We start from the raw sequence: 16,333 nt of genomic DNA, 5'->3' as shown, positions 1-16,333 counted from the left end.
TATGGGGCGCTCGTTCCAATTTCTGTTGCAAACGTTTAGCTACGGTGTGCCCTACTGAACACTGGTGAGAAAAGAAGATGATAGACGTGTTCAAACCAATAGACAAGATGTTTGTTGGTTGCGTCATGGAAGTAATGCTATTCGGTTGGATTTACGTTTTTAGGGCGGGTTTAGTTTTCGGGTAGGAAGAGGAGAGCTATGTTTTGAAAGCATTGTCAGAAGTTTAGAAAGTTACGAAAAGGGGACTTGTTGAATAACTTTACATGACATTATTTACATAGGGCAATGATACTATTAAAATACATAATTCTATTTTAACAACGTGCGTGTCACTATAATTGAAGAAGGCAGTTTGGGAGAGTAACTAACTTCGCTACGTTTAATTTCTAGCGTGTGCTTGCTTTGACAACTAGTTTAAACGTTTTTGAATGGTATTACTTGACTGTTGCCAAGATGGACATACAACACCGGCAGCGTCCGGTCAAACCGGACCAGAGTTTTTGGGACAACCGAAGACTGTGGACCGCAAGGATTTTCTCCATGCTCTGCTGTAGATGGTGGTGTCGTCGTTGGCAGTATTCTGCGCCTTTGTTTACCTCATCTTGAAAGGTACATCGTCTGTTCATACAAGAGTTTACAGAATTCTAGTCGCGGATGAAGACCCTCTTGGGACAGTAGCTGAATAATATAGCTTTTTGTTAATTGTTATGTAAATATGTCATCTTGTCACTTCTGTTTACTGTTTTTTGTGTGTTTGTGTTTCAGAGATGGCAGAATGAGAGAGTGATTGGCGAGGATGGCTCAGAGGTTAGACTCCTAGGCAAGTACAGGTCTGTTCACAAAAGTTCATTACAGACAAAAGCCTCCAGAATAGAAAATTACCAAACATGTTCCTCTCTCCTCTCTCCCTCCCCTCCGCCCGCCACATCTCTCTCTCTCCCCTTTACCCCCCCCCTCCTCTTCTCGCTCTCCCTTCCGGACCCTCTGTCTCTTCCTCCCCCTCTTCTGTAGGGTTCTGGAGTGTTCTGGTATGTCGGTGCTAGCAGGGTTTTGCTGCTGTAGCTTCACATGGACCATCACTACTTCGACTCTTTTGAGCCCGGCACGTTCCCCCAACGCCCCTGTCCCCTGGCCACCTCAGGTAACACGCGCACCACACAACTGGTACAAACCTCAGTGGGCTGATGAGTGAGGACGGCTCATAAAAATGGCTGGAATGGAGTCAATGGAATGGTATCAGGCATATCAAACACGTGGTTTCCATGTAGTTGATACCATTCCACTGACTCCATTCCAGCCATTATTATGAGCCGTTCTCCCTCAGCAGCCTCCACTGACTAACCTACATTCCCTAACTCTTCCACTGGCCTTAAACTAATTCTCTTGTCCTTTTCCTAACTCCTCTTGTTCCATCTCTCCTGTTGTCTCTCTCTACACACACACACGTGTAAAGTGAACTTCCATTTTCAGGAAGTTAGGAACAAATATACACAGGCAGTTAGGAAAGCTAAGGCTAGCTTTTCAAACAGAAATGTACATCCTGTAGTACTACCTCAAAAAAGTTTCTGGGACACTGTAAAGTCCATGGAGAATAAGAGCACCTCCTCCCAGCTGCCCACTGCTCTGAGGCTAGGAAACACTGTCACCACCGATAAATCAATATAATTGAGAATTTCAATAAGCATTTCTCTACGGCTGGCCATGCTTTCCACCTGGCTACCCTACTCGGTCAACTGCCCGGCACCGCGCCCTCCACCAACCCGCCAAAGCCCACACCATTTCTCCTTCACCCAAATCCAGATAGCCGATGTTTTGAAAGAGCTGCAAAATCTAGACCCCTACAAATCAGCCGGGCTAGACAATCTGGACCTCTCTTTCTAAAATGATCTGCCGAAGTTGTTGCCAACCTATTACTAGCCTGTTCAACCTCTCTTTCGTATCGTCTGAGATTCCCAAAGATTGGAGAGCTGCACGGTCATCCCCTCCTCAAAGGGGTGAGACTCTAGACCAAACTGCTACAGACCTATATCTATCCTACCTGTCTTTCTAAGGTCTTCGAAAGCCAAGTTAAACAAGAATTACCGACCATTTCGAATCCACCGTACCTTCTCCGCTATGCAATCTGGGTTCAGAGCTGGTCACGGGTGTACTCAGCCACGCTCAAGGTCCTAAACGACATCATGACCGCCATCGATAAGAGTCATTACTGTGCAGCCGTATTCATCGACCTGGCCAAGGGCTTTCGACTCTGTCAATCACACATTCTTATTGGCAACTCGACAGCCTTGGTTTCTCAAACGATTGCCTCGCCTGGTTTAACCAACTACTTCTCTGATAGAGTTCAGTGTGTCAAATCGGAGGCCTGTTGTCCGGACCTCTGGCAGTCTCTATGGGGTGCCACAGGGTTCAAATCCTCGGGCCGATCTCTTCCTCTTGTAACATCAATGATGTTGCTCTTGCTGCTGGTGATTCTCTGATACACCTCTACGGCAGACGACACCATTCTGTATACTTCTGGCCCCTCTTTGGACACTTTAACTAACCTCCAGACGAGCTTCAATGCCATACAACTCTCCTTCCGTGGCCTCCAACTGCTCTAAACGCAAGTAAAACTATGCATGCTATTAAACGATCACTGCCCGACCTGCTCGCCCGCCCAGCATCACTACTCTGGACGGCTCTGACTTAGAATACGTGGACAACTACAAATACCTAGGTGTCTGGATAGACTGTAACTCTCCTTCCAGACTCACATTAAGCATCTCCAATCCAAAATTAAATCTAGAATCGGCTTCCTATATCGCAACAAAGCATCCTTCACTCATGCTGCCAAACATACCCTCGTAAAACTGACCATCCTACTGATTTCGACTTCGGTGATGTCATCTATGAAATAGCCTCCAACACTTCTACTCAACAAACTGGAGCAGTCTATCACAGTGCCATACGTTTGTCACCAAAGCCCATACACTACCCACCATTACGACTGTAACGCTCTCGTTGGTGGCCTCGCTTCATACTCGTTGCCAAACCCACTGGCTACAGGTTATCTACAAGTTTCTGCTAGGTAAAGCCCCGCCTTATCTCAGCTCACTGGTCACCATGGCAGCACCCACTTGTAGCACGCGCTCCAGCAGGTATATCTCACTGGTCACCCCCAAAGCCAATTCCTCCTTTGGTCGTCTTTCCTTCCAGTGCTCTTCTGCCAATGACTGGAACGAACTGCAAAAATCTCTGAAGCTGGAGACTCATATCGCCCTCACTAGCTTTAAGCATCAGCTGTCAGAGCAGCTCACAGATCATTGCACCTGTACATAGCCCATCTGTAAACAGCCCATCTAGTCTACCTATCTCATTACTCATCCCATAACTGTATTTATTATATTTATCTTGCTCCTTTGCACCAGTCTCTCTACTTGCACATTCATCTTCTGCACATCTCACCATTTCAGGTTTTAATGTGCTGTATTGTAATTACTTGCCACCATGGCTCTCTTTATTGCCTTAACTCCCTTATCTTACCTCATTTGCTCACACTGTATTATAGACTTTTTGGTTTTTCTTTTAGTTTCACTGTATTATTGGACTGTAGTTTTGTTTATTCCATGTGTAATCTGTGTTGTTGTATGTGTCGAATTGCTTTGCTTTATTTGGCCAGGTGCAGTTGCAAATGAGACTTGTTCTTCAACTAGCCTACCTGGTTAAATAAAGGTGAAATAAATAAAATAATTATGCCATATAGAGAGCTTGGACTATAATTGTTCTATCTGTATTTTAGTCAACACTGTAAGTATTGAAACAGGCTTGTTCTGTCAATGTTCGTCTACCTAATACAGTAGTCTAAAATCCCTCATTCAAATTGCTGACCCTTTTAAAAACCAATGAGGGTTCAGAAATGATGCCAATTATCTAAATCATCTTTTTGCAGAAGAACCTTACAGTCCACAAGCTGTGATGTGTTGCCAACCCTGAGGTCTAAGTGGTTGTGTGTGTGTTCAGGGCAGGTGACAGTCACTCCTCCCACAGTGGGCCTACAGTGTGGCGTCCCTAAATGGCAATGTAGCAGCGATCACCATCATCTGGAGCCTTACCTGACCGACACCACAACCCCTGTTCTACCTGTCTATATTTGACCTAGAGTGACGTTCAGTAGAGCACAGTGTAGCTAAACAATGTGCAACATCATTATCAAACAATGTATCACATATTGAAAGAAAGTGTACCAAAACACYCTTCAGCCCAGCTTGAACAAAATGGACTCAGGTCCTCGACTGAGGGACATTCCTTACCCCAAGACACTTCAACGGGTGATTATCCACTAAAATAAAGAGAAAGGAGTATTCTGTATATATCCCAGATATTAGGCCAACTATAGATAGTGCAGAGGCGAACATATATCTGTAGCACAACTGTCCAGACCAGATTAAATGACGTGCACCTAACCTGGTCAGACATGAAAACGTTTGAGAACACCTGTTGCCTATTTTATCAACACTAAACCAGTTATCTTAACTCTGTCTACATGTTTTCATTTTTTTTAAATGACGTGCACCTCTGTTCGTTTCCTTGAATCCTCCCATCTCTGCAATAATACAAATCTTATACAATGTATTAAGCTGACAAATACGACACTGACCAATCGCTTTGACTAGAGATAGTTAGAGAACGCAACATTGTGCGTGTCCTATTATAGTGTTGCCTATGCTAAAACAGGCTTTTGGGAACTAGAGTCCTCTATCTATCTCTATGTTTGACTTTTACTATGTGTTTCTGGCCTCTTGTGGCAGCCTCAATCAGTGATGACTTTTCATGATTGACTTTTCACTTAATGTAATACACAAACACTYTCCTCTGATATTGATGGAGGATATAGCAATAACAGAGTTTTTCTTTGGAACCATCTTTATTAGAACAAAGTTCTAAGGGGGAGAGAGGGTGAGTCTATCCCAAACGCACTTTACGACTGTTGACGAAGTCCGACACCTTCACCATCCCATCACGCGCCTTCCTGAGAGACAGACAGGCAGTCAGAGATACACACACATTTTGTGCGAAGTAAATTTTGTTTCTCACACCTGTGTCTCCTGCTACTTGAGAGCTTTTGTTTCACCTTGTAGCTGCTGTGTAGTTGTGTAGCTGTGTAGTTGTGTAGCTGTGTAGTTGTGTAGTTGTTTTGTAGCTGTGTAGTTGTTGTGTAGTTGTTGTGTCTCTGTGTAGTTGTTGTGTCTCTGTTTAGTTGTTGTGTAGTTGTGTAGTTGTTTTGTAGCTGTGTAGTTGTGTAGTTGTTTTGTAGCTGTGTAGCTGTGTAGTTGTGTAGTTGTTGTGTAGCTGTGTAGTTGTGTAGTTGTTTTGTAGCTGTGTAGTTGTGTAGTTGTTGTGTAGCTGTGTAGTTGTGTAGTTGTTTTGTAGCTGTGTAGTTTTTTTGTTGCTGTGTTGTGTCGTTGTATAGCTGTGTAGTTGTGTTGTTTTTCATGTAGTTGTATAACTGTTCAACTCACGCCTGAGCCTCCAAGTAGGTAATGGTTCGGTCTATCTGGGCCTGGGACACCTCTTTGTCCACCGCAGCCAGGTAGGAGTAAAAGGAATCGGAAGGTCTCGAAAGTGACGCAGGCGTCTGGGGCTTACACGAGCTGTCTGAGTTCAGGATGTACAGCGCGTGGGTCATGGCGTTCTTGATCGTCTGCCAGAGAGAAGTCAGAGGTCACCAAGATAACAGGGGCCCAAAGTCATTTGATAATGTCTGTATGTTATTAAGTGTGTGTGTGTCTGTGTGCAACGTGCATGCATGAGCGCACAATATCATCTGTACCCCTCCCAGATAGCTGCAGCCCAGGGCGAAGAATTTTATCCAGTCGAGTTGGTCTCCGAAGCAGCCCACTGTCATGATGTGTCTGAGAAGGTCGTCAGCCAATCCTAACGACCGCCACAGCTTGCTCCACCTCCTCCTTACTGACTGTGCCATTCTTATGTAGCTGGTAAGGGGAAGGGGGGGGTAGGGTAGGAGAAACAGAGAGACAGGAGAAAGAGAGAGAGAGAGAGAGAGAGAGAAGAGAGAGAGAGAGAGAGAGAGAGAGAGAGAAGAGAGAGAGAGAGGAGAGAGAGAGAGAGAGAGAGAGAGAGAGAGAGAGAGAGTTCATGTTTGTGTGTGTGTGTGTGTGTTGTGTGTGTGTGTGTGTGTGTGTGTGTGTGTGTGTGTGTGTGTGTGTGTGTGTGTGTGTGGTTGTGTTGGGTGTGTGTGTGTGTGTGTGTGTGCACGCGTGATCCAATGCATGTGTGTGTCTAGCTGTGGTGTGTTTGTGTTTGTGGCCCCGTACCTTTTCGTGCATTGTGGTGAGTACCTCAGGTGTGAGGTCTATGGTGTTGGGGGTTATCACTTTGTCTGGTGTCCTGTTCACAGGTAACGTCTTCCCCTGGACCAGAGCACTGAAGTACCTGTAGCAGACATGCATACCAGCACAATACTGGGTTTAATACAGCAGAGCAGGAATCCTGGTCTTGGAGGACTGTAGTGAATGTWTACAGGCATATATTCCACACAGTTCAGCTACAACTGACCTTAGATCAGTGGGCTTCGTCCCCTATGGGCCCTGGTCAAACGTAGTGCACTATGTAATGAATAGGGTTCCATTTGGGAAGCAGACGAGGTCAAGGGCCAACTTTCATCCTTCTCCTCTCAGATGCTACAATACTAAACTGACCTTGGATCAGTGGCTAGGCGTAACTTCATGCTACTCACAGTGTGGCCCATTCCAGCAGGTCTTCAGGTTGTGTCCGGATGGCGTCCTTGGTGAACTGCTTCAGAATGCCAGGGAGCTCTGGAGGGATGACCACCTGTTTACCTGTGTGAGACATTCTAAACCCAGAATGGGAACCAGCGACAACAAAAACACCTGTATGGTGAAAAGAAAATTGTATATTAATGTCATTCTTGCAATATCTGCCTGACTCTAAAATAAAAATGTTGAAGGCCCAATGCAGTCATTTTTAAGTCAATATCAAATAAATGATTGTTAACAATGAAGTACCGTACTGTAATAGATTTATATTAACATCAGCCGAAGGGTTTTTATTTATTTTTACWATTTTATATATGTGGAATAATAGTGAAAACATCAAAACTATGAAATAACACATATGGAATCATAGAGTAACCAAAAAAGTGTTAAACAAATCAAAATATATTTTATATTTCAGATTCTTCAAATAGCCACCCTTTMCCTTGACAGCTTTGCACATTCTTGGCATTCTCTCAACCAGCCAGTTTCACCTGGAATGCTTTTCCAACAGTCTTGAAGGAGTTCACACATATGCTGAGCACTTGTTGGCTGCTTTTCCTTCACTCAGCGGTCCGACTTATCCCAAACCATCTCAATTTGGTTGAGGTCGGGGGATTGTGGAGGTCAGGTCATCTGATGCAGCACTCCATCACTCTCCTTCTTGGTAAAATAGCCCTTACACAGCCTGGAGGTGTGTTGGGTCATTGTCCTGTTGAAAAACAAATGATAGTCTCACTAAGCCCAAAACAGATGGGATGACATATCGCTGCAGAATGCTGTGGTAGCTATGCTGGTTAAGTGTGCCTTGAATTCTAAATAAATCACAGTGTCACCAGCAAAGCACCCCCACACTATAACACCTCCTCCTCCATGCTTTACGGTGGGAAATACACATGCGGAGATCATCCGTTCACCCACACCGCGCCTCACAAAGATACGGCGGTTGGAACCAAAAATCCCCAATTTGGACACCAGACCAAAGGACACATTTCCACCAGTCTAATGTCCATTGCTCGTGTTTCTTGGCCCAAGCAAGTCTCTTCTTATTATTGGTGTCCTTTACTAGTGGTTTCTTTGCAGCAGTCTCCTGTGAACAGTTGATGTTGAACTTACTTGAACTCTGTGAAGCATTTATTTGGGCTGCTATTTCTGAGGCTGGTAACTCTAACAAACTTATCCACTGCAGCAGAGGTAACTCTGGGTCTTCCTTTCCTGTGGCGGTCCTCATGAAAGCCAATTTCATCATAGCGCTTGATGGTTTTTGCGACTGCACTTGAAGAAACTTTCAAAGTTCTTGAAATGTTCTGTATTGACTGACCTTCATGTCTTAAAGAATGATGGACTATKATTTCTCTTTGCTTATTTGAACTGTTCTTGCCATAATATGGACTTGGTCTTTTACCAAATAGGGCTATCTTCTGTATACCAACCCTACCTTGTCACAACACAACTGGTTGGCTCAAATGCATTAAGAAGGAAAGAAATTCCACAAATGAACTTTAAGAAGGCACACCTGTTAATTGAAATGCATTCCAGGTGACGACCTCATGAAGCTGGTTGAGAGAATGCCAAGCGTGTGCAAAGCTGTCATCAGGGAAAAGGGTGTCTATTTGAAGAATCTCAAATATAAAATATATTTTGATTTGTTTAATAGTTTTTTGGTTACTACATGATTCCATATGTGTTATTTCGTAGTTTTGATGTCTTCACTATTATTCTACAATGTAGAAAATATTAAAAATAAAGAGATACATTTTTTAAAAACTTGAATGACTTGGTGTTCTAAAACTTTTGACTGGTAGTTTAGTTTTTACCCAAAAACTATTTTCTAAGCAAGAATTTAGCTAGGAATGTCTGAGTGGGGAGGGGAACACTGAATAGTGAGGTTTGGAACTTCCGCATGGTGATGTCAACATGGAAAGCCGAAACTCCCGCCTATGCAAACGACCTGATAAGAAGGTCCTATGTAAATTGTATATTCAATAAGCAACTATCAGGAAATAACACTGATACAAAAAATCTCACTTTTACAGTGTTAGTTTCATCAGCTGTTGTACAATATTATATAAAATACAGGAGAACTGAATTTGGACTGCACTGGGCCTTTTAAATGGCAGGCCTATAGCCTACTAATAAATGTCGATTAATTTATGAAAACCATGTAAATCAATTAAATAAATAACCTGTAAAAGACGGTGCAGTTCTCTGCGCGTGATCAGACGACGTAAACGCTGTGAGAGCGGGAAGGACAGTAGAAGGTGATGCGCCGGTTATTTTGTATCAGTTTGTGATTCCCGCGTAACATAACGACAATTGGTGACGTCAATTGTGTGCTCCCGGATGTGTGTGAAATGAAAAATAACAAATATCCGCACGGGGGCGACATTTCCTCATGTTTTATCATTTGCAGCTCTCGACAGACATTTATGGGACATTTTCACGGTAGAATAGTAGTTGATCTAACGAACAGATAGTTTACCTTGAGTCATTCTACCTATAATCGAATAGTATGGCTATATAACTTTCCTAAGATAAATGAGTTAAACTAAAAGTGATATCTGATATGCCAACATTCCCTTTAAACCTTTTATCTTTTATATTTGACAGACATGAATCATCATAAGTACATCCATATTATAAAGCAGTGATAGATTTAATTAAAAAAGCAAAATGTAGAAGGGAGGGAGGATAGATGGGGCACGTGTGTGTCGCCTGTTGCTTGCATTTGTGTGTGAGTCACAGGAGGTTGGTGCACCTTAAATGGGGAGGACGGGCTTGTGGTAATGGCTGGAGCTGAATCAGTGGCGATTTTAGCACGTAAATCTTGTGGGGCAAAATCCCCAAACCAATTTTAGATGCATACCAGCAAAGCCACTACACAACACAACACTAAACAATATATTAATTGCACAATAACGGCGACAAACGGTGCCCACAAACTGTTAGGCCTACATAAAGCTATCCCGACACGGAGCTCTTTTCAGCACCATGGAGTGAATCCTTACCACCGCTACACCTGGCTATCAGCGGAGCCTTGTCTGGCATCGAAATAGTTCATTCAGCCTCATTTACTGCCTTTTTAAAAAAACATAGCTGATATGGCTGACTTGTTTAAACAAATCTGGTTTCTTCTGACAATTGAGATGTAAAAACTATGGCATAAGGGAACGACAAACGGATAAGAGGCAATCCGTAATTTCGATTAAGACATTAATGAGCGTGCTAGGACGGACGTAGTCAAATATAACTATTTGTTCAACACTTTGAAATGTACAGCGCCAGAATTCAGAACATAGGATGTTCTTACAGTATTCTCCCTGTACACCAAGTCAGATTTTGTCATCAAAAATTTGCCGCGGCCCTTGCAGAGCAAGGGGAACAACTACTTCAAGGTCTCAGAGCGAGTGACGCCACCGATTGAAACGCTATTAGTGCGCACCACCGCTAACTAGCCATTTCACATCGGTTACACACCCCCCTTTTGACCTCCTCCTTTTCCGCAGAACCAGTGATCCGGTCAACAGCATCAATGTACCTGGGCTCGAACTAGGGACCCTCTGCAAACATCAACAACTGACACCCACGAAGACATAGTTACCCATCGCGCCACAAAAGCACTGCCCTTGCAGAGCAAGGGAACAACTACTTCAAGTCTCAGAGCCGAGTAGATGTCACCGATTGAAACGATATTAGCGAGCACCACCGCTAACTAGCTAGCCATTTCACATCGGTTACAGCAGCACCCAAGGGGCTTGAATTTTCGAGCTCTCCCCATAGATTTTGCAGTGATGTAGTGTCCCCATGAGTGAACGCAACTACAGAACATTACCAACCCCTACACTCCGTATTTTCGTTGGCTGCCCCTCCCACCACCACAGAAAGCACTGAGCTAGACTGAAACACCTGCATTTTGAGCTGCTTTACTCAAGAAAGCAAAAAAGAGACCATGTTTGTATGGCTCTATAAAGTCAATGATTTTTTCCCTTCTTTTAGCTAAACAGGTGGGGCTCTTCCCCACCTGCCCTGAAGGACCAGTTGCCACTGAGTGGTATGTTATCAAATACATCAAACACATGGTTTCCATGCCATTCCATTAGCTCCATTCCAGCCATTATTATAAGCCCCCCCCCTCCCCCCAGCAGCGTCCAATAGTGTGTGTGTATGTGTGTGTGTGTGTGTGTGTGTGTGCGTGCGTGCGTGGAGATGAGAGGGAGGTTTGGTCTGTTGTTGGGAGGCGATAACAGTAGGTTACACAACCACAGCGAGCGACACATTGATGCTGCGGGTGTCACGGTTAATTGAGTGATGTCACCGGGAACGGTGTTTTTTTCTAGATAGGCGGTTACTGCTTTTATAAATAAGAGGAGGCGGGCTGGTGATGCAATAAGCAAAGGGTAGCTCCTCTAGGCTATGCGATCAGCATCAAATACAGCCTATATAGGCAGCTTGACCCCATTAAGATAGCCTCCTCTTCTCTAATCTGGGAAGAACAAAGCAAACCATGATGTTGCCAACGTCCTTGGTGTGTGAAGACTGGTGGATGAATGACGGCATAGATCGAGCGCATTGATTTTATAGTGCCTGCCAGGGAATAAGGGAAAGTCCCTCCTACAGTCAGGGCACAGCGATGATGTTCTTCTTGAATCACTTCAGGCAACGTATGTAGTCTATACTACGGGCCTGCCTCGCCTCCGGTTGCACGCGCCGTGCATGGACAGGCTCGGGACTGTCGGTGCTCATGCAGTCTGCTGAGCCCGAGCCATCTACACCGTGTGCGTTTCGGTATAACGCTATTGTTAGATTGGTCGGTAGGTCGGTTGTAGTTGGCTAGTAGTGGAGCATGCTGCACGAGCTTTCCATCTCGGTATTCGGTAGGCCTACTAGTCAACTGCTGAACAAAAGCGCGCAAGGCGATACGGTGGGATATGATGTGATGTGATGCCGCGCAGGATCACGGTGACAGTAGCGGAGAAACGGGAATGCGCGCGACTACGGACGGGAATCGCTGCTAGGATACAGAAGAGAACATGGGGACGGGGCCGCGCGATGACTGACTGACTTTCTCCCGGTAACGACCATCTCTGCATACCGAGGGGTTCAAAAAAGGAAAGGAAAAAAGAACCGACCAGCCTCTCGTTGAAGGCGTGGAGGATCTATCGGAGAGGATGAATCCCGGGGACCCTGCCCAAACCGGACCCGGTGAAGCCGGTCAGGACGGGTTGGCTAAAGCAGGTGGGCAGGCTGGGTGTTAACGGCATCCCGTGCCGAGATCGATAATGGGTGAAAAGGCTAAACCGGAGGGATTGGTCACAGCTGCCTGGCCCCCGGTATGGGTGGATGTAGCCCATCGTTACCGTGCAGGAATGTGCTTGTCCGTTACCGTGAGAAATAGCATTGGCAGAGCTGTATATTCAGCCCATTATAGAATTAGACTATTTCACCGCAGCGTGCATGGTCAGGGAGGACGAAGCATATACGTTGAGTTTTCGGTCAGTTTGTGTGATTGAGGATCCATCATGATCACTTGCTTTGGCGATGAAAACATGTTTCCCATGCCAATAAAGCCTATTTAATTGAATTGAGAGAGAGAGAGAAAGCGAGAGAGAGAGAGAGAGAGAGTACAGTAGCAGCCTAGCCTATATATGTTCTATGTAGCTTGCAGCATTTGATCCGCGGTGTTATAAAACGATATCAATACAGACACACCCACATAATCTATGTGAACGTTTATTTGATCCTATTCTGTCTCGCTTTGATCTTTATACAATCCACAAACGGCCGAGCACGGGCCCGAGGCTTTTCGCCGTGATGTTTAATCGTCAGCACGTCCATTCATTCTCTCTGTGTGTGTAGTAAGCATGTACAGCTGCTATAGGCCACTGTATAGGAGCAAACATGTTACCGCAGCTGTGTGTGCAGTAAGACACTAGCTACCATTACACACACACACACACACACACACACACACACACACACACACACACACACACACACACACACACATGATGATTATGCATGACTATCAGACATGAAATAAGGTGTGTGTTTGTGTGTGTGCTCTCTCCAGTGAGCATGGATGGTAGAGGTCCCAACTGGTCCACAGGGCTGCATCTAGTCTAAACAGGGGTCCTCCTAGTCTCCTCTCCTTTATCTACCCTGATCTGAAGACACTGGACAGCACACTGTGGTGGATGCCTCATCCCCTTGATTGGTCAAAAGGAGAGGACTACAGCCTAGTGAGGAATATWAGGGCTWTGTCTCAATACTCTTAAATYGTTTCCTCTTCATGCCTCTTTTCATCCATGATATCTTRTCCTTCATCAGCACTGACCTGAAAAACACAGGATGGGTGAAAGCAACATTGCAGATCCTTAGAGGGAATTTTTCTCACACTCTTCAGGTTGTTTCACGTCAGATGGAGGAAAAGAGATATTGAGAGGAAAAGGACTTAAGACTATTGAGATGCATCCCAGGAGGCTGTCTCATCCCAAGGGCTGGTAAGACATGGAGAGAAGGGAGGGAGAGGTTGTCACAGCGCGCCTGTGATCTGCTTCCCGGCTGCTACTCGGAACGATCAGTGAAGGGTTCCTCTTKATTTCTCTTAATTCCTCCTCTTCCTCTCAACGCTTCTCCCCTCTCCCTCCCCTCCTCTCTTCCCGTCTTCCTCCTAAGGTTATCATTGGTCRCTGAGCTGGGAATATTCAAACACAGTTAATGCCCTGTTTATGCTCAGGATTAGGTGTCTCTCCCACTGAGATGGATAAACCTGCCTCAGTACAGACACACACACACACACACACACACACACACTACATCAATAGACCGGCACAGAGGGGCCTACTCACCTTGGATACCAAGACTGCATCCCAAGTGGCACCCTATTCCCTTTTATAGTGCACTACCTTTGACCAGGGCCTATAGGGCTCTCATCCAAAGTAGTGCACTATATTGGGAATTGGGTGCCATTTGGGATGCAGGCCCAAAGGATTTGTTGGTGCACACTCCCCTCGCTCAGTCCTCTGTGTCTTTAGCATGCTAGTGTAATAATCATGCTGGTGATATGTAATTCTTGGTGAATGAGGGCCATTATGGCCCATCCCTAGATGACTGACACACACAAACACACAACATACAACACACATACATACAGTAAATATACTGTATATTACATTACCAAAAGTATGTGGACACCTGCGCGTCGAACATCTCATTCCAAAATCATGGGCATTAATATGGAGTTGGTTCCCCCCTTTGCTGCTCTAACAGCCTCCACTTTCTGGGAAGACTTTCCACTCTGTTGGAAACATTGCTACAGGACTTACTTCCATTCATCAGCACAAAGAGCATTATTGAGGTCGCCACTGATGTTGGCGATTAGGCCTGGCTCACAGTCTGCGTTCCAATTCATCCCTAAGGTGTTCAATGGATTGAGGTCAGGGCTTGTGCAGCCAGTCAAGTTCTTTCCACACTGATCTTGATATAAACCATTTCTGTACGGACCTTGCTTTTGTGCCCAGGGGCATTGTCATGCTGAAAGCAGAAATGGGCCGTCTCCAAACTTGCCACAAAGTCGAAAGCACAGAATCGTCTTCGAATGTCATTGTATGCTGTAGCGTTAAGATTTCCCTTCACTGGAACTAAGGGGCCTGACCAGTGAAACACAGCCCCAGAACATTATTCCTGCCTCAACCAAACTTTACAGTTGGCACTATGCACTTTAACCAAAAACATGAGGCATGTGCTTTCCTGCCTTTCTACGAGAGGGAGAGGCTACAGGTTAGCAAAGAGTTAAGTTTGATAGAAATGAAGAAAACGTGTGTCAGATCAGATGCACAAACAGAACAGGGACAGAGTACATTACTAGGAGCCATGAAGAGAAGTGTCCAGATTCCGTACAGCAGAGCAAAAACCCCCAAAACAAACACACACAAAAACTTSCCATTGCGCATGGTGATCTTTGGCTGCTCATGAAGTTCCCGACTAACAGTTATGGTGCTGACGCTGRTTCCAGAGGCAGTTTGGAACTCGGTAGTGTTGCAACCGAGGACAGATTATTTTTACGCGCTTCAGCACTCGACGGTCCCGTTCTGTGAGCTTGTGTGGCTGACCACTTTGCGGCTGAGCCAGTGTTGCTCCTAGACGTTTCCACTTCACAATAACAACATTTCCAGTTGACCGGGGCAGGTGGTATCCTATCACGGTCCCACGTTGAAAGTCACTTAGCTGTTCAGTAAGGCCATTCTACTGCCAATGTTTGTCTATGGAGATTGRATGGCTGTGTGCTCAATTTTATACACCTGTCAGCAACGGGTGTGGATGTAATAGCCAAATCCACTAATTTGAAGGTGTGTCCACATACCTTTGTATATACAGTGTATATAGAGCGTTCAGAGCCTGTCTGTCTGGGGGTACACTATGGTGGTGATGAATGCACTGCAGTGTCGTCTATAAACTGCTTAGGAATAGTGTATGTGTGTGGCTGTGTGTGTGTGTCTGTGTGTGTGGCTGTGTGTGCTTTATTCTCAATCTCGTAGTGTAGTTGTAATCTGTGCTGCGGTGGTACTCTGTCTGTGGCCTGGCCTGGCCTGCTCTTTCGTGTGACCAGCCTGGTCTGTTTAGCCGTGTGTGTGTGTCAGATTCTCTTGTGATACACAGAGTAGTAATCCGCCTTTGGCTGCACACCGTCTGGCTGTCTGTGTGCGTGCGGTGTGTGTGTGGTTGTACAAGCGATGCTCTTTTAGTCTTGCAGGGTAAACATCTGGCAGCACGGTTATAGGGCCAGCGTGACTAAGCGTTAGCACCTGCCATTTTCAGAGGGGTATAGAAAACATATAAATGCAGAGATGAAGATATGAAACAGTCTTGTTAATCTTCCACTTTACCTGAAGATGTTAAATCCTGCCCTGTCTGCCCGTTATATGGAACGTATTGGTGTGTGTGATGTTTCCAGTCACCGGCTGGCTCCCGCAGGGAGTTATTTGTCTTGGTGTGTGTGTGTGTGTGTGTGTGTGTGTGTGTGTGTGTGTGTGTGTGTGTGTGTGTGTGTGTGTGTGTGTGTGTGTAGGTAACACTCCTTCTATCACTTTATCTCTCTATCTGTCCACCATACCCAGGTAACACTCCTTCTATCACTTTATCTCTCTATCTGTCCACCATACGCAGGAGTAACCTCCTTCTATCACTTTATCTCTCTATCTGTCCACCATACCCAGAGTACACTCTTCTATCACTTTATCTCTCTATCTGTCCACCATACCCAGTGTACCTTCTATCACTTTATCTCTCTATCTGTCCACCATACCCAGGTAGTACTCCTTCTATCACTTTATCTCTCTATCTGTCCACCATACCCAGGTAACAACTCCTTCTATCACTTTATCTCTCTATCTGTCCACCATACCCAGGTAACACTCCTTCTATCACTTTATCTCTCTATCTGTCCACCATACCCAGGTAACACTCCTTCTATCACTTTATCTCTCTATCTGTCCACCATACCCAGGTAAACGTCCTTCTATCACTTTATCTCTCTATCTCTATCTCCCCCTCTCCCTGAT

At 45.1% G+C, this 16,333-nt stretch overlaps 1 protein-coding gene and 1 pseudogene across 1 annotated transcript; one reads left to right on the top strand and one right to left on the bottom strand.

The window, feature by feature from the left end:
* Window positions 1-4,884: 4,884 nt before the first annotated feature.
* Window positions 4,885-9,074, bottom strand: LOC112075557 (ropporin-1). The gene is given in 9 exon segments (XM_024142544.2): window positions 4,885-5,008; window positions 5,499-5,578; window positions 5,580-5,620; window positions 5,623-5,680; window positions 5,810-5,929; window positions 5,931-5,972; window positions 6,315-6,432; window positions 6,737-6,853; window positions 8,960-9,074. Coding segments are annotated over 8 exon segments (642 nt in total). The 5' UTR covers window position 6,853; window positions 8,960-9,074; the 3' UTR covers window positions 4,885-4,941.
* A 1,900-nt stretch (window positions 9,075-10,974) lies between these two features.
* The window catches only part of LOC112075554 (kalirin-like), a 44,352-nt pseudogene continuing 38,993 nt past the window's right edge, over window positions 10,975-16,333 (top strand).

The sequence above is a fragment of the Salvelinus sp. IW2-2015 genome, unplaced genomic scaffold (assembly GCF_002910315.2).
Source record: "Salvelinus sp. IW2-2015 unplaced genomic scaffold, ASM291031v2 Un_scaffold3235, whole genome shotgun sequence".
NCBI lineage: Eukaryota > Metazoa > Chordata > Actinopteri > Salmoniformes > Salmonidae > Salvelinus > Salvelinus sp. IW2-2015.
The sequence above is the reverse complement of the archived record's forward strand: the minus strand, read 5'-3'. Positions and strand labels throughout refer to the sequence as shown.